The sequence below is a fragment of the Bactrocera dorsalis genome, chromosome 4, assembly GCF_023373825.1.
Source record: "Bactrocera dorsalis isolate Fly_Bdor chromosome 4, ASM2337382v1, whole genome shotgun sequence".
In the NCBI taxonomy this organism is placed as follows: domain Eukaryota; kingdom Metazoa; phylum Arthropoda; class Insecta; order Diptera; family Tephritidae; genus Bactrocera; species Bactrocera dorsalis.
In genome coordinates, this window is record NC_064306.1 from 10,029,442 (window position 1) to 10,052,104 (window position 22,663).

The following is a 22,663-nucleotide window of genomic DNA, read 5'->3' on the forward strand; positions in this document are numbered from 1 at the left end:
TTTATCAATGTGCTGGGGCTAGGTGGGTCGTTGTGACTGAGGGCACAATAGACCTTAGAACATGTGCAATCTTCCTCTATTTATCTTAAAACGACTCAACTCGTCAAACTGGTCATTTATATGCACATATACTTCTGACATTTTGATGTTGTATCGTGGCAAACTAAATATACCCTGTTCAGGATATAAAAACACACTTGCGCTGTAAAACTATTGTGAATTAATATACCAGATAACTAATAAAACAGTACTGTGAATTAAACTAAATAAAGCCTAGAGGTATGCTACATAATTCAATAAAAATTCGTTACAAAAAGCTGATAGACGCTTGCAGAAAAAAATTATTTCTTCTGAAAAAAAAAGTTGAAAAGTGTTCAAAAGTATAAAAAAATCAGAATAGTGTAGGGTAAACCGACTATTTGTGTAATTTTCTTGAATAATAGACTTTAAAATAGATTAAAGAGTTATATCCCCTTGTAAATTTCAAAAAAAAAAAAAAAATTATTGCTTATATGTATGTATGTATTACATATGTATGTATATTTGAAAATAATGTTCGAAAAGTAGATCTGTAGGTGAGGGAAACTGCTCGGAAACGGCTGAAACGAACAACTTCAAATTTTCAAACATTATATAAATGTCAGGGAATGATCAAAGAAATACGATTTCCTATAATAGTAAATTTTAGATTTTAAGTCATTCTGAATTGTAAATTTAAAAACAAAAGAAAATATATATCAATAGGTCTTTCTAATCTTTCGATCATTACCAATAATTTAAGCAAAAAAATTTCCTCACCGCAAAATACCTTTTTTCGGAGCTCCTCCTGGAGATTACGAAAAAACGTTGACTTCCATTCACCCGCTATTCCTCTAAAATTAACTATAATGAAATATTACCATCTACAAGTAAAAGTTTTCTCCTAAGGAAGCACTATAATTTCGAAGGCCAAAATAAGTTTGTTTTGTGAAAGGATGTCATATTTTTACTTAGTCAAACATATATTTTGAATATAAATGTAGGAAAGGACTAACTTTATCTTTAATTAAAACTAGTTAAACATACTTAAATATAAGAAGTATGCAAAAATTTATGTACAAAATTACTAACCTAGCAGCTTAACCGGTTGCCAACATAGAAAAAAAAACTCAGTTCATTTACTCCATAGCATAATCATCGCTACCGTAAATTGCAGATGACGAAGCAGCATTGTTTTCATGTTGCACCGATGTTTCATTGTGGTGTCTTTGTTGCCTAAATGCGTTTACTGTTTTCAAATTCCTTTCCGCAATTGTTGTTGTTGTCGCATTAAAATTTGTTAACGGATTGAATGAATTGAAAAAGTCTTGTGTTGTATTGCTAGCGCAAAATGACATGCTACCATCATACACGCTGGTTTCCTCATCATCTCCCTTCTTACGTTTCAGTATGGCCGAGTACATTTCACGTGAACAACTCTGGCCGCGTGATTGTGCACGCTGCACCTGTAATATTGGTTCGTATTCGTACAATTGTGTCATATAGAAGCGATCCAGATCAGCCTTTTCATAGTGCTCTTTTAGGCGCGAAAATGCCTTGCTACAACGATTAATTGAATAATGCATGTCATATTTTAATTTTGCGCAAAAATGTTTTAACGAAGAGACTCACCTAAAATTTATATTATGCTTGTACATTAGATATGCCACAACTATCGTCACACACTTTTGTTCACTGCCATTACAATCGATTACAAGGACTGTGCCACCCGCTAGTAAGGCTTTATTTATAAATTTAACAGCGCGATAGCAATTCGGCAACACAGTGGTCAAGTAGGATTTTTCGCCAAAATTCAAATCAATCGCTTCAAATTCTTTACCAAATTTGAGTGACGCAGTGGCTGGATGACTAAAGTATTCATATGTGTCAAATGCATCAACAGTGGTATTTTCAGTGGATAATTTAAATATGGGTGAAGGATAATACAATTCCTGTATGTGCTTGTCAATTATTATGATATGTGTAAAGCCATGTGAACGTAAATTTTCCTCATTCCAGGCGATAAAATTCTTTGTTAAATATATGCCTGGCATCACACTCTCCACAGCCAATTCGTGCGAAGTAAAAACGGTAGAGGAAACTGTCGCCCTTTGATGCTGCTGTGAAGAGTTCTGTTGCAACGTTTGCGTTACTTCTTCTAGTCTGTTTGATACACTACAATTTTGTTGTTGCTGGTGGGGTAATTGTGGTTGTCGAGGTGATAAAGTATGCTGGATTTGCTGCGAAAATTGTAGTTGCGCTTGCAGAGGTTCACGATGATTTTGTCGTATTTCTAAAGACATATTACTGTTTTGACGTTGGCAATATATGTGATCTTCTGAATGTAGTCCTGTGTTTGTGGGTATCATCTTGTCAAAGAGGTTATATTCGACCGCGTTAGTTACAAATCTCCTAGTCTCTGTAACAAAAAAGAAAACTATTATAAAATATATATAACTTTTTGACTAAATACATCTTTAGAACTTGTATACACTGAGTAGGGTACATAAAGTTTGCAATGAAATTGTTCTATTAATTTTCTTGTACACATTTATTGTGTATAAAAAAGAATTCAGTAATAGTAATAATCAAAGATCATATTTTACTTGAGAACATCGTGTCTCCAAAAACATAAAATACCGACGCGGTAATTAAACATCCATTCATAATAACCACTCAATTAAAGTATTTGGCATATTTTCGCGCTTTATGCAAACATTACTTTGTACTATTTAGATAACAAGTTATAAATGCAAAAACCTTAAAATTTACTAACCGTTTATACGAACGCTTTAAATTTATATTTATTTCAGCCAAATTCGTTTCCAGCAAACTTTTCACGCGATAAAATCGGCGGCAAACGTGCGAAAACACAATTTTGGAGGGTTGGCGTTCCGCTTTGTTGTTGTTGATCACCTTCGATTTCACTAGTTATTAAAATATTATGTTTGCCATTCTTATATCATGTTTTTCTTAGCTAATAATGTTCTTTATGATTCCTTACTACTTCTCTTGCTTATTTATCTTTTCTATATAATTAAAAAATTATAGTGTTATGCAGTGAAACTATTTTACAAAATTTTCACACAATTGATAAAATCTTACACGCACAAATCTTAAGCGGGTTGTGTGGAATAAAAATATATGTAAAAGTTCGCACTAAGCAGGGTTGCACTCAAAGACATTTTTACAAGAATGTATTTTTATGATTTTATGCTATGAATTTTAATGTTCTGATATAAAATATTCACTTGCTATATTTCTTATATTTTATTATTTATATTTTATTCTAAAAAAATAAATTTATTTTAATTAATAGCTTGTTAAAGTTATAAGTTGAAATTGTTTAAATTCATCAACAAATTTTAATGTTTGTAAATCTAACATAACTACATATGGTGTTGTTTGTGTTCGATACATGTGGCAAGTTCATCATTTAAACAATTGTTTTTGTTAATACTTTCCCTTGATATTTAGTTGGCATTCACGAAAAATGGCTGATAAGCGAAAATATAAAAAATCAGTAAGAAAAATTTCAATATTTTACGAATTTATGAATTAACTATTATTGATTTTTATGTAGAAAGAGGAGATAGCGCGTGAGTTCGACTTGCCAGAAAGAAAGTCTAAAATCGCAACTATAATGAAGCAGGATGGTCAGGCATATTGCATTTGCAGAACTTCTGATTGTTCTCGCTTCATGATGTAAGTTAAAATTTCCAAAAAAAAATTGCATTAATTGTTATTATTCAATGGTCGTTATTTTTAGCGGTTGTGATGGCTGTGAAGAATGGTATCACGGTGACTGCATCAATATCACTGAGAAAGAGGCTAAACATATAAGGCACTATTACTGCCAGCGATGCAAAGAAGAAGATCCTAGTTTACAAACTGTGTTCCGAGTTGTACCAATCGAAAAGACTGCAGCGCCAAGTGGCGCTACTAGTATTACTGACACTGATAAACGTAAAAAGGCAAAGGAACAAGGCAACCTACGTGAGGTCAATATTGGCGCGATAACTTCAGGTGGAAGTAAGCAATCACAAAGTCGCTGTGGTAATTGTGAAGGTTGTCGCGCTCCAAACTGTGGAATATGCGAATCATGTCGCATACGGGTGGGTGGTCATAAGCCGCGTTGTGAGATGCGTGTGTGTCAAGCTCCGTCAACAACAACAACTCAACAGCAGCAATTGCAACCGCCTACACAACAGCAAAATGCAGTACCAGTGCCCACTCGACATAAACGTAAAGAAAAACAACCGAAAGAACGTTCACGGAAACGGAAACGCTCACTAAGTCCGGAAGTATTTATCAATCCAGATTTAGAAGGCGTGCGACAATGTTATGGGCCTCGTTGCAGAAACAATGCAAGACCACAGTCGAAGTACTGCAGCGATGTGTGTGGCATTAATTTGGCGACCAATCGTATTTTTCAGGTAAGTTTCGAATCCATAAATTTCATATACTCACCTCCAATTGCCATAGCTTTGTCAGTTTAAATTTATTTATTTAATTTTTTCAGGTGCTGCCACAACGTGTGCAAGAATGGAATCTATCCAATTGTCGAGCAGAGGAAGAAAACAAAAAACAACTTGATCAGATACGATCTAAACAGGCGGTGGTTCGTTTCGCATTAGCCGAACTCGATAAGCGACACATGGAACTGGATATGATTGTTGACCGTGCCAAGCATAGTACGCTAGATACAAATCGTACACAAGACCATAATGACATCGAAGATGAACAATCGATGTATTGCATTACCTGCGGTCACGAAATACACTCGCGCACCGCCATCAAACATATGGAGAAATGTTTTAACAAATATGAATCACAAGCATCATTCGGTAGCATTTTCAAGACGCGCATCGAAGGCAATTCAATGTTCTGTGACTTCTATAATCCTGCTAGTAAAACGTACTGTAAACGTTTGCGCGTGCTCTGTCCAGAGCACTGTAAGGATCCGAAAATTAGTGAGACTGATGTATGCGGTTGTCCGCTAGTGGCAAACGTTTTCAAGCCAACAGGTGAATTTTGTCGCGCACCTAAAAAGAGCTGCTTCAAACACTATGTTTGGGAAAAGATACGTCGCGCCGAAATCGATTTAGAACGAGTGCGTCAATGGCTGAAAATGGATGAACTTTTGGAACAAGAACGTCACATACGACATCTTATGGCTTCACGTGCTGGTGTATTGGGGCTCATGCTACACTCAACTTACAATCACGATGTAATGGAGGAACTTTGTAGGCAACAATATTTTAGTAATACTGGTTCGACAACAGGAGAGGTGGCTAGTCATAGTTAAGCTTATTTATTTGAAAAAAAAGTGAAAGCAAAATTATTACGCAAAACTAGTGTATAATTTTAAAATATTATGAAGCAACAGTTAGTCAAAAAAGCTTATCATTCGTTTTTTAGCGCAGGTATAGAGTTATAAAGTTGGCTTCAAGCACATTACGTATGCACCCGTTTATGCCAAATTCAAATGTTTACCGACTAGCACTTCTATCAAATAAGTTAATTTTCTAAAAAAAATATTTTTAATATTTCTATCAAATAAGTTTTTCTTGGTATCGTGCATGCTTTGCAAAATGAAGTACTGATTCAATGGTTTAATATCTTAATTCAATTCTATAAAATATGTATACGTATGTATGTACAAATGTGCTTTGTAAAAAAGTTAGCTACGATCTAGACTAAGTAACAGCAATTAAAGCACTGCCATTATAATTCTACTTGCAAATTTAGCTTTTTTTTATAATTTTTTTTTTTTTTACATTTTATAACCCATTACATAAGGCAAACGCTCCATTTGTGTCCATAAGTTTGTACGCACAGCCTCAAAACAAGGTGTTGAGTCTATATAGATGGTCTCATGGCGACGTTGGAGGTAGTCGTTTATTGCTGTTTCGTTTTGTGAGAAATATGCCATCTATTTAATTTAATCGAATGGAATAAATTTAAGTAAATAGATTAACGCTAATTTTTTTAACACTTAGATCACATACATACTATATGTATATTTGTATTACATAACCCCTTGAATTACCTCATGCTCTATATATTCACAAGTATTTTGCGGGCACCCCAAATTTGGCTTTGCAACTAGGCGTCGCATCGCCATTACCTCCGGACATTGCAAATAAATAACTTTGTTGGGTGGTATTTTGTAGGTTTCAAACATCTCGGTGAATTCCTCCACATTTCGTGGATAATTAATCAACACCCAACCTTGTCGTAGGGCATCTATTTGTAATAAGCGCTGTTGTATGGCCTTTGATACCGCAGACGATTTATCCTTTGCCACATTGTCTAAGAATGCCTTATGTAACTTTTGTGCGACTTCGTCGTTTCGAAAGAAAGTTGTGTAAATCAAGTTTTCGGCGTCAACTAAATTTTATGTAAACTTATTAATATATGTTTGTATGTAAAATGAGTGTAGATTACTATAAATCAAATTAAAACGTTTTGCTATCGCCAGCGCCTGAGTTTTGCGACCCGAGCCACTGCGTCCAAATATAACTATACGATGGTGAAAATGTCGCGGCAATTGGTAATAATCTTTAGAGTAGCAAAAACAAATTATTTCAGCACACTAAAGAAATTTGTAAGGATCTCTTCCTCGCCTTACCAATTTTGCTGGATGTATAGCTTGCTTTTAAACATTTATGATAAAACTCATCCGCAATGCGCCGTATATTGGTAGCGATCCAGTTTTGTGGATTAGTGGGCCGAATCAAACCAATTTCAACCATCAAACGCTGTAAACATTTTATATAAAGTCAGGTTATACCAAATAGGATTAGTTTTTAGTTTTCTCACCGTTATAATTTCGATAATTTTATGTTTTTCGAAATAAACCATCAATTCGGCGGAATATTCAGCTAATGCCAATTTATTTATAGTAGTAGTAGTAGACATTTTGTGTTTAAATAGTAAAAAGTTTAATCAAATTGCGAGGAAAATTATGAAAGTAAATCAAGTGCATTGGAAAGGAAGCCAAAAAATATTTTAAAATATGACTGTCATTAATATCATCTTTTTTCAGCACTCAAACTGTACTTGTCTTTTTGAAAGCAATAATATCCGTTACAAAATGGGGTGTAGCAAAGGAAAACATTTTTATTCGCCGTACTGTTATTATTTCTTGTAACCCTGTGCTAAAATGTATTTGAGATTGACAATTTAGAGAACATTTGTTTTTGTTTACATTGTAGTTTTCACAGTACTGATAAGAATTTATCACCGACTTACACTGACGGAAATTTGTTATTTAGAAAGTGGCAAATATTCTTAAAATGGCATTAATACCACCTGTTACTCGTCTCACTTCATCAATTATACGTATATTAGGCTGCAATCCGGGGCCGATGACCTTGCAAGGTACTAATACATATTTATTGGGTACAGGCAAAAGGTAGGTCAAAGATTATTTCTTAAATGGATATAAGTCTTATGTACGTATATCTTCACTCTTTTTAAGACGTATATTAATAGACACTGGTGATGTGGACGTGCCGGAGTATATCAAACATTTAACAACCGTTTTAAAGCAGGAACAGGCGGCATTAAGTACAATTATACTTACCCACTGGCATCATGATCATGTAGGCGGGGTGAAAGATGTGATAAAGACGTGCGCTGCGAGTGGTTCGTTTTAAGCTGACATTCCGCGTGATTTAAATTAATTCGCTTAATGTTTCTTTAAATATATTTAGATTGCTTGGTTTATAAATTCCCACGTACCGACGCGTTAGATGTATGCCCAGAGATCCCCGCAAATATTAAGGTGCACCCATTGCAGGATGAACAAGAACTAAGTGTAGAGGGTGCGAAAGTGAAAATTGTGCATACCCCGGGCCATACAACAGATCATGTTGTGTTGACTACGGAAGATGGCATACTGTTTAGTGGTGACTGTATTTTGGGTATGAACATGTATTTACAAGCTTGACAGATTTTACAATTTGTACTTTTTAGGTGAAGGTACCGCAGTATTCGAAGAATTATATGATTACATGAAAAGCTTGCACAAAATATTAAGCATAAAACCTGAAGTGATATACCCTGCACATGGCAACATAATTGAAGTAAAATACCGAATATAAAAAGTATATTTTTATAAAAATTCGTTGTATGTTTTTATAGGAACCGGTTGACAAAATCAAATACTACATTAATCATAGAAATCAGCGCGAAGTACAAGTACTAGATTTCTTTAGTCGAAATCCTAATAAACCGTTACAAGCTATGGATGTAGTACGTGATGTATACAAAGAGACACCGGAACAATTGTGGCCGGCTGCTGCATATAATGTTGGACATCACCTTGAGAAATTGCAACGTGAAGGAAAACTTAAGTTAATGTCAAATAATGACGAGAAATTTTACGAATTACAGAAAAACAGTGTATTATAATGCGATATTGGGCAAATGTTGTCATTTAGAAATAATTTGTATATTTACATATGTATATATTAGGGGTGGTATATTTTTAATAAAATTACAACACTTTCTTTAACAAGTTTTTACTTTAATTCGTTTCTGGTTGGAAAGTTATAGTATCATCTTTGAAACTATGCACGTCTTCATACCATATATCATCCGATGGTCCAGTTAATGCTTCTAGTTCTTCTTCAAAAGTAGTGGGGAAAGGTGGAGCTGTTTTATGTTTTCGCAGCGGTAAAATTGTATCGTAAATATATACAAGCCCATTGGTAGATCCTGGAATGGCACTGCCTTGTACCCACATCACATTGTATTTGGTGTTTATGCGCCAGATACGCAATCCTTTCGCTATACGCCAGCGGTTACCCATATGACCAGGCATTTTTGTGCCTGGCCATACACGACCTTTTTCGCCACCACCACCTATATTACCAGGCCGACGATGTGTTTTTGTTACACCATGAGAAGCAGGCATACCTTTAAATCCATGACGCTTTACTACTCCCTGGAAGCCATGATCGACACTAAAGGAAAATATTTTATAGAAAATCAGTCTTTTATTTGATTTGGGTTTTCTTAAACGCTTACGTTTTGCCTCGTACATCAACAAAATCGCCTGCTCTAAAGTGTGCAACATTTAATGGTGTGCCAGCTGGTATCGCCGCTTCTGGAGAGATAATGAATCTCGCCAAGTTACGTTTAGGCATAACACCGGAATCACGAAATAGCCCGCAATACTCTTTGGTTAATGTGGAGGGATCTACTGACTCGGCACCCACTAGCAGACAACCATATTTATTCAGATTGGCAACATTAGGTTTTTGCGCAGGCTTGTATTCATGAGGAGGTATATAGCGAATTACATGATTGTCCACAACCTGTAACAATGTGGTACGTATACGTTCACCATTTTTCAACCAGAGTGGATACTGCCCAATTTTACGAGCAATGAGTCCACAACGACGTGCTTTTTCATGCCATGGCTGTCGCTCGTATTGTTCTGTTTTTATTAAAGCCGATTGGTCGTATGAAGGTATACCTTTTATAATTGCAGGAGGACCATATTTGTCTTTTATTATTTCTTTGACGAAAGCTTTGTTCTCTGTTGTCACCGTTGTATCACGAGCCTTGTGGTAAATTAAATTAGTATTTGTCAGTTAAACTTAACTTTTCATATTTTTACCTACCAATCTTTCTTTGCGTACAAACCAGTAAGGGTTTCTCAAACGCGGTCGGGTTAAATGTCCTTTCTCCCGTACTTGTGTAACCACGACTGGATTTAGACTTGTGAATGTAGTTAAAATTTGAGGTTAGTTAAGACATTACATTTTTAATTAATGAAATTATTGATTTAAATTTACACTTACCGTAATTTGTTTAGGTCAATAATAAGTGTGCGGAGCATTTTGTTTATTAAATAAATTTAAGTTTGCACTAAGTTTTAATTCATTAGCAATGTTTTCTTTTTGTGCCATATGAGTGAGCCGCAGTCCGACTTGTCCTTGCCACACTTATTTGACTTTTAAAAATATATATATTCAATCACTGTACTAAGATTTTATATTCCATATTACGTCAATTTAGATCAATTTATAGTTTAACAATAATGTTTGGAATAATATTATTTAGTAAAAGAGTTTTTTTTACAGATTATTTTAAGTTTTAACTTTAGTAATGAATTCTTAGCTTATCACTGAACATACGGATGCTATTTGTTTTTGTTAAAAATCAGTTGCCAAAGTCTGACACTTGCTCAGATGGTTAAGGGGAAATTGAAGAATTTTTATATTTTAGTAGGAAGAAATATTTCTTTTTATCAACTTATTAAAAATAATATAAAAAACGCACAAATAGGAATAATAACAAAATTATAATAATTTTGTTAAGTGTGGTGTCGTGACGTGTAATGGCAGGAATGAATAATTATTCAACATTAATGTGAGTGAATGCAAATAATTAATTTTGGTTTCGCAATAATATTCCTTAAGGCACGATTTGTGATTTACATCTATATTGCAGGTATGCGACAAATGAAAAAAATGAGGATGATGATAGCGACGAACCTGAACAACAAACTCGACTTCGTAATATATTTAGTGCTAGTCAAATTCAAGGGCCAATAATGACCACATCGAACATTACAACCGGAGCTGGTGCAAGTGCATTAGTACCACCTAATACACTAAATTTACAACGTTCTCACATGACGTAAGTTTTAGTGGATAACAATTTATTTAGTTGTGTAATTGCTTACAAATTTCTTCGGTTTCCAGCTTTCCCTTGCATGATGAACGACAACTGCATACACAAAATTTTCTTGACAGCTTAGGCGGTTCAGCCCATGACATGACGACTGGTGGTTCAACAGGATTGAAATATGTCAATTCAGAGCGTGATCTATCATTACCGCTAGAAAAACATAAAGTGCTAGATAACTACTATGACAGTCAAGAGGATGGTAAAATATAGTTTTTCAACAAAATCTTTTTGACGCATTGAATTACATATTTATTTGATTTCTTCTGCTGATAGAAATATCAATACGGAAGTATCTCGGCATAGGAGTTCAGTGGGTCAGCTTGGTAACTGAAAATTTGCTTAGCCATCCGTTCATTGTATTACGACGACAGTGTCAAGTTTACAATGCTTCCAGACGGTATACTTATTGAAATTTATTACAAACATTGTTAAATTTAATAGCTTTAAATTTTTACAGCTACCATTTGCATCCGTTTGCGCTAGTTCCCAGCATTATACATCTGCATCGGCGACAAGGTGTTACTACACTCTGGAAAGGATTAGGTAGTTGCCTACTTGTTCGAGGCATGTCGTTAGCAGTAGATGACGTTATTTCCAAAATAACTCACTGGCCAAAGTAAGCAACATCCGCCATGAAATTATGAAATTATATTGTAAAAATTATATGCAATTATTATTTAATTTTGCAGAGATGTGGATAGCCGTACAACTTTAAAGAAATTTGGTCAGCATATTGTTCTAAAGTGGTATGACTAAAATTCATTAAAATCGAATTTTATTAACATTAATTAACTGAAAATATATTGATAAAATGGATAGTGTTAGCATTGCGGTTGTAATGCCATTTTACTCTGCTTCCTTGGTGGAGACAGTGCAGAGCGATATAGCCAGTGAAAAACCCGGTCTTTTTGATGTATTCCGAGAAGGAAGCTTGCGTTTGTTGTATTGGAGTTCACCACAAAAAGGACGTATGCTCCCGGCGTGGGCATTAATTGGTCCTTGTGTGTCTGTGGGCATTACAAAATATTTATTTGGGTACGTCTTTTTTAATATTTAATTAATGAAATTATAATGCTGTAAAACGAATTCCTTAGACTTGTGATCAAAGGTATCTCATCGCGTATTATGCGTCGTCGAATCCAACAAGCTCAAGAACGTAAGGGTGCTAAATATAAGGACGACACTTTGGAAAATCAAAATGTAGAAATTTACTCGAATCTAATTTCAATGCTCACCACAGAAGTGATATTTTATCCATTTGAAACAATACTGCATCGCATTCAACTGCAAGGCACCCGCACTATTATTGATAATCTCGATAATGGCTATGCTGTTGTACCCATACTAACCAATTATCAGGGTGCTATCGATTGTTATCGTACTACCGTCGCCGCAGAAGGTTTCTCAGGACTCTATAAAGGTTTTGGCGCTATAGTTTTACAGTTCGCTGCACATATTGCTGTTATAAAGCTTACAAAGTGGGTTGTCACACAAATAACTGAAGTGATTTCTAGTCGGCCACCACAAAAAGTTATGCAATACTATAATTTGGATCGTGGACTTATCTCGAATTCGACGACAATTTCGCCGAGCCTAAGTACCAATAGTGAATTGGACGTTCAAAGTATGGGGAATCGTTCGGTGGATTAATGTAATTAATAATGAAGCGATTCATTTTCAACAGTTTCAAATATATATACATACAACGTATATCTATACTTGGACGACAGGAGTGATCTGTTAAACTGTAAATGCTTTCAAATTTCAAATGAACTTATGCTAAAATTTATAATAATAATATATTTAAACTGAAGTAGCTAAATTGCATGATAATGTTATGTAACATTAGATTAACGATAAATATTGTAAGTTTGGTTAATAATTAAAATCAATGCAATTATACATGACACGACATGACATGAAAATAAATATTTTTTGATGCTAACAGCAACAAAAATAAATAAAAAGCGGTAAAGTTAGCCAAAACGCTAATATTTTTTTATTATTGACTCGGCTAATACATTTGTGTTAATAAGGAGTACGCATCTATTTATTGTTTCATATGAATATTTAATTACTAAATAAGCTTAAATAAAAAATACCGTTAAACGGTTCTGATGTCAGATAAAACTTCCGTCAAACCTGCAGTTTAAAGATATTCATTTCGTTAGTGATGCCACTTGTCCACAAATATTTAATAGAAGATTGAGTAGCAAGTAAGCAGAAAATGGTCCTGAAATAATATATATATAAAAGTCAAACGATCAAAGTAAATAAATAATTTGAAAATTACTTGTGGATACCACAATCACCTTAAGGTGAAGCAATTGCTTATGATTCAAATAAAAAAATACATTCGAATATTTATATATCGATTAATTACGTGTAATCGAAAAACGTAAGAGTACATCTTTAATAGAAATTATTACAAAAATCGAACATCTCTAATAAGCCGTCTGAAGAAAAGTTTCTTGTTGCGAAGTTCTTTTAAATATATTTTAGAATTTATTGTTCATTACTTACGTAAATAAAATAATATTAAAAGATTTTATAATGCGGTGTAAGCTTTGCGGATCTAATCAGCAAGATGAAATTCAATATGGTTCCTTTAAAAGAAAGCAAAACATAGCGGTGCATAAAAATTGCTTGGTTAGTTGTGCATATACATAAGTATGTAAATATAAATTGCTTTGAAATTGAAATTCAAAGTTGTGAGCACTTGAAATCGTGGGATAGTATACTAAAGCCCAACCGTGAATATTAATGGTATTCATAATAATATTAAAAATGATTTAGCAAGTTTTCGGTAATGAGGGCGAAAAATATATCATGGGATTCCCCGAATTAAAAAAATATGGTGACCTTGAACAAAGTTGCCCGCATTGTGCAAAAAGCTGCAAATGAATACAAACTTATCGGTTATAAAATTTGTAATTATAAAAATTTAGTTATGTTTAAATTATCAAAGCAATGTTTAATTTATTTTTATTATTTTTCCGAAAACGTGCACCAATTTTCACGGGAAAGGTCTTAAAATTCGTGTTTTTAATTCCAATTTACGAATATATATGGCGCGTTATCTAATTTTATGTATTTTTGCAATAAAAACAATAAATAATATTTCGATTTTGCACAATATTCACGCTATAAATGGCATCACTGTTCGAAATTCAATTGAAAACTAGTGATACAAGCAGTGATCGGGTTCGAAATATCGATACTCTCGATATTCGAGACTAAACAAGAATTTATAAAAATGAGAGATATATAATAGAAAAATATTATTAATTGGAAAAATAAAAATAAATTAAAATATCGATATTCTCAATATTCGAGTTTGAAAGAAAATTGGTAAAAATGAGAAATACGCAATAGAAAAATAATAATAATTGGGAAAATATAAATAAATTAAAATATCGATATTCTCAAAATTTGAGGCTGATCGAGAATTGGTAAAAATGAGAAATACATAATAGGAAAATTTATAATTCATTATTATTGCAGAAAGAAGAAGAATTTGGACACAGAAGAATTTTGAACACCGGGGTTTTGGACCGACCAGGGATATTATTTTTCGAGCGCTCGAAAAATAATATCCCTGGTCGGTCCAAAACCCCGGTGTTCAAAATTCTTCTGTGTCCAAATTCTTCTTCTTTCTGCAATAATAATGAATTATAAATTTTCCTATTATGTATTTCTCATTTTTACCAATTCTCGATCAGCCTCAAATATTGAGAGTATCGATAATTCGAAAACGATCATGAATCAATAGTGGCCATTCGAATTTACAACAGCTGTGCCATAATTTCGAACATACCTTGCCATTTTCGTTGAAGTGAAGTGATTGTAAAGTTTTTCATATTTTTATAAAAATAACAAAAAAACCTATTTATCTTATTGATTAACGAAAGAACATCAATAATTACGTGAATATAACTTATAGAAAGCATAATTTCAACATCCAAAGACGTGTAAAGTGCAAAAGTGAATTTTTGATTTCGGGAAATACGATGTTTTTTGATAAAAACAAAGAAAATACTGATTTTAAAGGCACGCGCCTAACATATTCGTAAATTAGGACTAAAAACGAGTATTTTAAGACCTTTCCCGTGAAAATTGGTGTACGTTACCTTTATTATAAATAAATGACTTGGAACTTGTTTTAAAAAATTAACAATTGTAATTCGTAAAAACTTTTAGCTTTTATAATAAATATCATTTTGAATTTACGTAATTTATTTACATTTTAACATATTATCTTTTCAGTTCTTTTCTTCTGGGCTACAAAGGCTTCAAGATGATTATGGGTTTTACGAGTTCTTTCTAGATGAAATTTCAAATCAACGCAGACTTTTCAAAACAAGGGTAAATAATCAAACCGAAAAAAACTGTGAAAAATAACTTATTTTAATACATACATTTTTCACGAAATAATGATATGTCCAGTTTTAATTTTTAATAGAATATAAGATTAGCTTATGGATTAACGGAAATTATTTGTTGGTTAGCTATTTGTAGTTTACACCCTAATGAAGTACTTTTGAAAATGTATTTTTCTTTGCTTTATGTGTCTACTAATTAATTTTTTCGTAAATTTGCTTTTTATGAAATGTATGCATCTGCAGAATTGCTGCTATTGTAAAAAGAAAGGTGCAAATGTTAGTTGCATTCAACGTGATTGTCAACGTACATTTCACTTCATTTGCGGCCTACAAAATGGGGCCAGAAATCAATTTGTTGCACCCTTCCGTTCGTTTTGTGATCGCCATGTTAAATTGCCCAAGTCTCGTCCAAACGCGAATGAAATATGCTGCATTTGCCGTGAAAAAATGTTCATAGGAACTACTAATTTCAATCCAGCGAAAATGTTGCGCTCGCCGTGTTGCCGCAACAATTGGTTTCACAAATTGTGTTTACAAACGTATGCACACTCAGCCGGCGATTTATTTAGATGTCCAGTATGCAATAATAAGGACAACTTTCTAATTTCTATGCGCTACTGGGGTGTATGTGTTCCAGAAGTGTGAGTATCTGAAAAAGTGTTTATCCTTAAAAACAAGTTAATTTTATGTTTATTAAGTATGGGGCGTGTCAAACTGCTAAGAAATGCGAATGCCAATGAAGAAGAAGAATATGAGCATTCAGCAAATTTCATTGAAGCCTTAAGGAGAAACCAAGAAATACTTCTTCTCAACGAAATTTCAATGAGACGAAACGAAAATCAGAGACAACGGTATGAAGAAGAGATATTTCCGGATAACTATTATGAATATGCTCAACTTCCAAGATGCTTATGTAACAATGGGTATGGAAATTCATATCCTCCTGAGAATGAAAGCAAAAGCAAAGGTATGCATCATTGAACAAAAAAAAATAATAAATAAAGAAATAACACATTTTACTAGTAGCACTTCTAAGTTAAATATTAATTAAAACGAAATTTAGTTTGCTGAGTTGTTACTAATCTAGCAATTATTATGATCCTTTTATAGGCTTGACGTGGTTCAGCTGGTTCGTCGATAATGTGCTTTCTCATCCGTTTATTGTTTTGCGTCAACAATGTCAAGTTAACAACGTAGCTCGAAGGTAACACTTTAATGATATATTGAATTTTATTAATAATTAACAAATCACTTATCATTTTACAGGTTTCATTTACTACCTTTTTCGTTAGTGCCAATCATAATACAACTGTATTATCGTCAAGGTCTTAAAACATTTTGGAAAGGTCTTGGTTGTAGCCTTATTTTAAAGGGCATTTCATGGCTGATAGGAAATGACACTTTCACAGGTTAGTCAGACTGAAATAACATTCAATGTCAAACATTAATTTTCAATATGTTTTTCTATGAAGGCGAAACGTGTTTATTTGTACGTATAACACGCCAATGGTATGTAAGTAATGACGGAAATGAACATAAAATTATACGTTTCTTTATATTCTCGCAACGTGAAAATATTTGTTGATTTTTAATTTTAAAGGTGGAACCTTAAATTAGTAAATGAGCTCGTGAGAAAAATTTTCTATAAAAAAATTGTTTTTAAAAAAATTTAATATAATAAGATAAGTTAATTGTGCGAAAATCGTAACTTTCGTAATTTATTTTTATCACAAGTTTTGGCTCATATCTTGAAATATTTAATTCGCTCTTTAAATATTCAAATTTGTCTGTACTATTTTCGCTCTTAGTTTTCAAGCTGCGACGCTCGGACTAAAAAGATATTGTTTAATAAGCACTGTAGGAAACTTAGTGTATCGGTATCGGTATCGGTTCTACCAGTTCGACTAACTGCCAACGTCAAATATCAGTAAAAACGCTATTTTTTCCTTACATGTGCATGGAAATCGCAAAATACGAATTTAGGTAATTAATTTAATAAATGATACACCTACTTCAAACCATAATTACTTACCTTTCTGTAACCCTAGAGCGCTGGTAAAAAACTCTACATTGGCCATTTTACGTAGGAAGAGATTAAGAGGATTAAGAGGATTATTAATAGAACCATCGGAATTTGAGAATCAAAAAATGGAAATTAGATCTGATCTGATTGCACGCATCATTACCGAGGTTGCGTTTTATCCGTTGGAAACTATTCTACATCGCCTTCTAATACAGGATACTGACACTATTATAGATAATCTTGATAATGGTGAGAGTGTGCAACCGCTATTAACATATTATCAAGGAATCGGAGATTGTTTTAATACCATTGTAATTATGGAAGGTTACAAAGGGCTTTACAAAGGAATTGGTGCCTTATTTATGCAATTTTCTGTACACACTGTAGTTGTGAATGTAGGAATATGGATATTTTCTTAAATATTATAACTATGTAGTTAGAAGAAAGTAAATATGATAAGTATATGAAAAAATTGGTGGTTGGCTAGTTCAGACGTTTTTATGTAAAAAAAAATATGTACAACAATATTTCTAAAGTTAAAAGCTTACTCTAATTTCTTATTGTATTCCGTTCAAAGTATTTTTTCCATATATTTAAGTTACTTAAGCGTTAAGAAAAGTTTTAGTTTGCTGTTGAAAAAGTATGAATAAATATGATTATTGTCTTTGAAGAATAAAAAAAAAAAATATACAAAAAACCTTTTACTTTTATCTTTTACATAAAATACTCTGTTTTGGGTATAAAAATGCCAAATTTTCTATTTGAAATTAAAAGCTTCTTTATGAATTTGTAAATACATTTAATCAATTATTAACTACAACTATTATTATGTAATTCTGTACATAGCAATATGTAAAAATTTAGTGCTGACTAATATAGTTTTCTTATTTTTTGCCCTTACGTTTCTTTTCGCGCTTTGATTTCGCACTCAATGCGCGTTTGTCTTTCTTCTGTCGCGGATCGACTACACGGTAACGTCCCTTCAAGCCGGCGGGACGACGCGCACGTTTCGCTGCTTGATGTTTTTTCGCTACAACATAAGTAATTTCCTTTTTCTTCTCTTGCGCCTTCTTGTAAATCTTTCTTAGCTGCTTTGCCTTTTCTTGCGCCGTCGCGTCGTTGTCGTCCATTATTTTTTCAGCTTGTTTCTTTGCTTTGGCTAAACGTTTGAGCGCGTGTTTGCGCTTGCGCGCCTTAGCCTCCATTACCTTCTTGATTGGCCGTGCGTTCAATTCTTGCACTTTACGTTCATACTCCTCTATGATTTCGTTTGGCACTGGTACTGGTTTTCGCATATGTAAATCTTCGTCTTGTACAAACCAATGTGGTAGATTTTCGTCGTTGAAGGCATAACGATTCCAAGCACCGTCTATAAGATCACGCCGTGTTTTCTTGCCCTTAATCATCATAGATCCAAGAGCAAGCTCTTCTTCGGAAAGTCGTACCTTCTTCGCTTTTGGCTCTAACAAAAAAAATATATATATAATATACATATATGCATAATTTATAATGTATAAAATAATTCAATGCTCCACTCACCTTTTGCCATATTGCCGGCAACTTTTTTTTCACCATCTTCATCATTCTCATCTACAGTGGCATCAGAGTCGCTATCGCTGGATTCGGAACTCGACTTCTCGTTTGCGTCATCATGTCTTGCACGCCTTTTAGCTTTCTTGCCCAAAGGTAACTTTGCCGAATCGGCATTTTGCTGTGATTCGCCCAGTACTGCTACACCTTTACTTTTATATTCATTTGCTAACCGATCCAAATCGTAATCCTCATCATCTTCCGAATCTATTTGTTGCAGATTATCTTTTTCGAACCACAATTGCACACGCTGTTGCCGTTTTGTGTCCTTATCTCTAAAGTCTCCTGATTTTATAAGCGGATGTTCGGTGCGTTTCTTTTTCTTTTGTGCCTCGATTGTATTGTCCTCGTCTTCGCTCAAACCCAAGCCATCCTTCTCATAGTCACTTTCAGAATCTTCCTCCGCGGATACATCGGGCTCATCGTCGTTTTCATAGTTGGCATCATCATCCAGACGCTTATCATCTTTATCGTAAGCTTTATATTTTGGCAATTTCGGTACTTCGACTGCTTCGCCTTCAACATCAAAATCAGGCACCACATCCAACATTTCGTCCAGTTCACGTTGTGATTTAACACTCTTTAAATCGAATATTTCCAGCTCGGCCTCTTCTTGTGGTCCCGCATCGCCTTTGATCACCATATTTAGATTCATTTTTTCATGTAATTTCTGTTTTGCTCTAAGTCCTTTCTTCCGTTTCCGTTTGATCTCACGTTGTTCGTCTTCGGCAAGTTCCGCTATTTGTTGTTGCAATTCTTCCTCTTCCATATCCTCAATTTCTTCTTGTGTGAGTGTTTTCTTTGGAGCTTCCTCCTCTATAACGGTAGTCTCCTTCTCAGGTTTCTTAAACAATTCATCTTTTAAGGCCTTCCACCATGCTAGCAATCCTTTAATATCCTTGCGTCCAAGTACCTTAATATCCTTGCAACATTCCAGAATTTCTGGAGTTGTCTTTGGATGTTTTGCGATACGCTCATCGTCGATGATTATTGAACCCATACCTTGTAGCGCTCCTATGCCACTGCTTGACTGCATAAATTCCGTAGCAGATAGTTCGTTACGCAGTGCAAAATCTGCTTCTGTGTAACCTTCGGCCTTGACGCGTTTCTGCTTTTCAGGATGCAGCAAGGAATTTTTTTTCTTGCCCTCGATATCTAAATCTTCAAAAACATATTTAGGATCCAAAAATCGTGGATCTATTTTTGTGGGCGCTAAGTAACCTTGACAAACTATGAATATCTCAGCCGATTCCTTACGAGAAGCACTCGGTTTAGTGGCATGCACCTTTTTGAATAATTGTTTCAACACCCACAATAATGCGTTATAATCCTTGGAACGAAATACTTTTGTAACAAACCAACCGCCGCTACGTAGAAAATGTGTACTAAGTTTTAACGCATTCAATGTTAAGCATATTTGTTGGTAAGCATCAAATAACCAATTGCGACCCACATTCGGAGCACCGTCGTGCAGTACAACGTCAACTTTCCACGACTGCAACTCCTTGGTCAACGACTGTTTACACTTTTCAGTGGTAATGTCCTCAACAAGACTTATACACCCTGGTATTGGACGAATAGGATACAAATCGACACCAACAACAATGCTCGATACAGGCATGTTTTGTTTGGCGACTTGCATCCAACCTCCTGGAGCTGCACACAAATCTATACATACTTGTGATTGCTGTAGGAAACCAAATTTACGATTAAGCTGTACCAACTTAAATGCAGCACGGGAACGAAAACCTGTAAGCAGTAAATGCATAAAAGTAAAGATTTCATTGGGAACTGGAATAAGTATTCACCTGTTTCCTTCGCGAGCTGGTAAAACTTATCTTTCCGCGCCTTTCCAACTTTAGTCTTCTTACCCATTTTAGCGACTGATTTGCGAAAATGGCTTTAAAAACTGCTTATAATTATGAATTTACTAAAAATACCAGTTAAATAAAATTGCGGCTTACACGTGTTGTGCAGCACTCACTAATAATGATAGGGCTACCACACTTCAGTAAATTATGTTATTAAAATATAATGTCAGAACTTCAATCTAATATAGTTATTAGGGGTATTCTCTTGCTCTTGCAAAACCCGGTGCACGGTGCAAGCATTGCAAATTTACAACGGCACAACAACAAACACACGCAGAAAAATATTTGCAAGGGCTGTGAAATATGTCAGACCAAAACCCGTGTATATTGGCGTGCAATGTCACGTAAAAATAAAATTGCAACCCTGTTGTAGTTGCCATTTTACATAAAGACATATTACGTCGTTAAATTGTTGAGAAAGGTAAATTTTAATTAGATTTTATAATTTCTATTTAAATTATAAAGTTTTGTTACAGTTTTTTTGTTAAAAATGCATGCAGATGGTGCGCTAATTCACAATAGCCACGCACAATAGTCATTTACAATAAATTGACTGAATCAGTCGCTCATATATCACTAGATTCTGCAATGGGTGCTCTCGTGTCCTTGTATATTTTGGTGTAGTATTTTTGCAATCTGCAATCTTGCAAGAGCAAGAGAATACCCCTATTAACTTTCTTCTTAGTTACTAACTTTCTTTTTAGTAATTTAATGGGTAAATGTTCAGGAGAGCGGCTTTTCCGAAAACGTGCACCAATTTTCACGGGAAAGGTCTTAAAATACTCGTTTTTAGTTCTAATTTACGAATATGTTAGGCGCGTGCCTTTAAAATCAGTATTTTCTTTGTTTTTATCAAAAAACATCGTATTTCCCGAAATCAAAAATTCACTTTTGCACTTTACACGTCTTTGGATGTTGAAATTATACTTTCTATAGGTTATATTCACGTAATTATTGATGTTCTTTCGTTAATCAATAAGATAAATAGGTTTTTTTGTTATTTTTATAAAAATATGAAAAACTTTACAATCACTTCAATTCAACGAAAATGGCAAGGTATGTTCGAAATTATGGCACAGCTGTTGTAAATTCGAATGGCCACTATTGATTCATGATCGTTTTCGAATTATCGATACTCTCAATATTTGAGGCTGATCGAGAATTGGTAAAAATGAGAAATACATAATAGGAAAATTTATAATTCATTATTATTGCAGAAAGAAGAAGAATTTGGACACAGAAGAATTTTGAACACCGGGGTTTTGGACCGACCAGGGATATTATTTTTCGAGCGCTCGAAAAATAATATCCCTGGTCGGTCCAAAACCCCGGTGTTCAAAATTCTTCTGTGTCCAAATTCTTCTTCTTTCTGCAATAATAATGAATTATAAATTTTCCTATTATGTATTTCTCATTTTTACCAATTCTCGATCAGCCTCAAATTTTGAGAATATCGATATTTTAATTTATTTATATTTTCCCAATTATTATTATTTTTCTATTGTGTATTTCTCATTTTTACCAATTTTCTTTCAAAATCGAATATTGAGAATATCGATATTTTAATTTATTTTTATTTTTCCAATTAATAATATTTTTCTATTATATATCTCTCATTTTTATCAATTTTTGTTTAGTCTAGAATATCGAGAGTATCGATATTTCGAACCCGATCACTGCTTTTATCACTAGTTTTCAATTGAATTTCGAATAGTGATGCCATTTATAGCGTGAATATTGTGCAAAATCGAAATATTTTTTATTGTTTTTATTGCAAAAATACATAAAATTAGATAACGCGCCAGACATATTCGTGAATCGGAATTAAAAACGAATTTTTTTAAGACATTTCCCGTGAAAATTGGTGTTCGTTTTCGGAAAAGCCGCTCTCCTGAACATTTACCATTTAATGTATTTAATAATTACGTTTTGAAGTTTACAGACAATCCTTTTTGATTGAGATATAAAACACTTACATTTTTTTTAAATATATTCAAAGTGGCAGCAACTTGAACAGCTGATTTTAAGAAAAGTGTGGTCTACATCAACATTAAGTGGGCAGATTTGGT

General features: G+C 33.8%; 8 protein-coding genes and 1 long non-coding RNA gene across 10 annotated transcripts; 4 read left to right on the forward strand and 5 right to left on the reverse strand.

The window, feature by feature from the left end:
- Positions 1–961: 961 nt before the first annotated feature.
- Positions 962–3,161, reverse strand: LOC105228598 (uncharacterized). Its single transcript, XM_011208484.4, has 3 exons — positions 2,795–3,161; positions 1,651–2,437; positions 962–1,578 (listed from the first exon to the last, which is right to left on the reverse strand). Exons 2-3 carry the CDS (start codon positions 2,385–2,387, stop codon positions 1,158–1,160), a joined length of 1,158 nt encoding a protein of 385 aa, XP_011206786.2. The 5' UTR covers positions 2,388–2,437; positions 2,795–3,161; the 3' UTR covers positions 962–1,157.
- Positions 3,162–3,403: 242 nt separating this feature from the next.
- On the forward strand, positions 3,404–5,637 carry LOC105228600 (CXXC-type zinc finger protein 1). The gene is made up of 4 exons (XM_011208487.4): positions 3,404–3,541; positions 3,602–3,723; positions 3,788–4,454; positions 4,541–5,637. The coding sequence occupies exons 1-4, from the start codon at positions 3,512–3,514 to the stop codon at positions 5,324–5,326; spliced, it is 1,605 nt and encodes a 534-aa protein (XP_011206789.2). The 5' UTR covers positions 3,404–3,511; the 3' UTR covers positions 5,327–5,637.
- Positions 5,638–5,786: 149 nt separating this feature from the next.
- Positions 5,787–7,084, reverse strand: LOC105228599 (adenylate kinase). The gene is made up of 5 exons (XM_011208486.4): positions 6,844–7,084; positions 6,653–6,782; positions 6,469–6,582; positions 6,071–6,411; positions 5,787–5,953 (listed from the first exon to the last, which is right to left on the reverse strand). Exons 1-5 carry the CDS (start codon positions 6,940–6,942, stop codon positions 5,795–5,797), a joined length of 843 nt encoding a protein of 280 aa, XP_011206788.2. The 5' UTR covers positions 6,943–7,084; the 3' UTR covers positions 5,787–5,794.
- A 137-nt stretch (positions 7,085–7,221) lies between these two features.
- Positions 7,222–8,545, forward strand: LOC105228602 (beta-lactamase-like protein 2 homolog). The gene is made up of 5 exons (XM_011208489.4): positions 7,222–7,438; positions 7,505–7,671; positions 7,740–7,949; positions 8,002–8,111; positions 8,170–8,545. The coding sequence occupies exons 1-5, from the start codon at positions 7,320–7,322 to the stop codon at positions 8,437–8,439; spliced, it is 876 nt and encodes a 291-aa protein (XP_011206791.1). The 5' UTR covers positions 7,222–7,319; the 3' UTR covers positions 8,440–8,545.
- On the reverse strand, positions 8,458–9,998 carry LOC105228601 (39S ribosomal protein L3, mitochondrial). The gene is made up of 4 exons (XM_019991148.3): positions 9,837–9,998; positions 9,657–9,753; positions 9,058–9,596; positions 8,458–8,993 (listed from the first exon to the last, which is right to left on the reverse strand). The coding sequence occupies exons 1-4, from the start codon at positions 9,872–9,874 to the stop codon at positions 8,555–8,557; spliced, it is 1,113 nt and encodes a 370-aa protein (XP_019846707.2). The 5' UTR covers positions 9,875–9,998; the 3' UTR covers positions 8,458–8,554.
- A 201-nt stretch (positions 9,999–10,199) lies between these two features.
- LOC105228603 (mitochondrial outer membrane protein SLC25A46) lies at positions 10,200–12,631 on the forward strand. Its single transcript, XM_011208490.4, has 8 exons — positions 10,200–10,407; positions 10,489–10,677; positions 10,743–10,927; positions 11,002–11,125; positions 11,186–11,344; positions 11,418–11,474; positions 11,548–11,763; positions 11,823–12,631. The coding sequence occupies exons 1-8, from the start codon at positions 10,376–10,378 to the stop codon at positions 12,376–12,378; spliced, it is 1,518 nt and encodes a 505-aa protein (XP_011206792.2). The 5' UTR covers positions 10,200–10,375; the 3' UTR covers positions 12,379–12,631.
- A 511-nt stretch (positions 12,632–13,142) lies between these two features.
- On the forward strand, positions 13,143–17,093 carry LOC105228604 (G2/M phase-specific E3 ubiquitin-protein ligase). Of its 2 annotated transcripts, none has more exons than XM_049456848.1 (8): positions 13,143–13,377; positions 14,995–15,093; positions 15,354–15,751; positions 15,809–16,077; positions 16,221–16,314; positions 16,377–16,519; positions 16,583–16,623; positions 16,919–17,093. In XM_049456848.1, the coding sequence occupies exons 1-8, from the start codon at positions 13,282–13,284 to the stop codon at positions 17,039–17,041; spliced, it is 1,263 nt and encodes a 420-aa protein (XP_049312805.1). In that variant the 5' UTR covers positions 13,143–13,281; the 3' UTR covers positions 17,042–17,093. The 2 variants fall into 2 exon arrangements, with proteins under 2 accessions (XP_049312805.1, XP_049312806.1); XM_049456849.1 differs by having other exon boundaries at positions 13,144–13,377; positions 16,583–16,619.
- An 815-nt stretch (positions 17,094–17,908) lies between these two features.
- Positions 17,909–20,718, reverse strand: LOC105228605 (pre-rRNA 2'-O-ribose RNA methyltransferase FTSJ3). The gene is made up of 3 exons (XM_011208492.4): positions 20,532–20,718; positions 18,673–20,472; positions 17,909–18,595 (listed from the first exon to the last, which is right to left on the reverse strand). Exons 1-3 carry the CDS (start codon positions 20,596–20,598, stop codon positions 18,018–18,020), a joined length of 2,445 nt encoding a protein of 814 aa, XP_011206794.2. The 5' UTR covers positions 20,599–20,718; the 3' UTR covers positions 17,909–18,017.
- Positions 20,719–21,306: 588 nt separating this feature from the next.
- Positions 21,307–22,496, reverse strand: LOC125778537 (uncharacterized). The gene is made up of 2 exons (XR_007422775.1): positions 22,016–22,496; positions 21,307–21,963 (listed from the first exon to the last, which is right to left on the reverse strand). It is a non-coding gene; the product is annotated as an uncharacterized LOC125778537 (long non-coding RNA).
- Between the last annotated feature and the right edge of the window lie 167 nt (positions 22,497–22,663).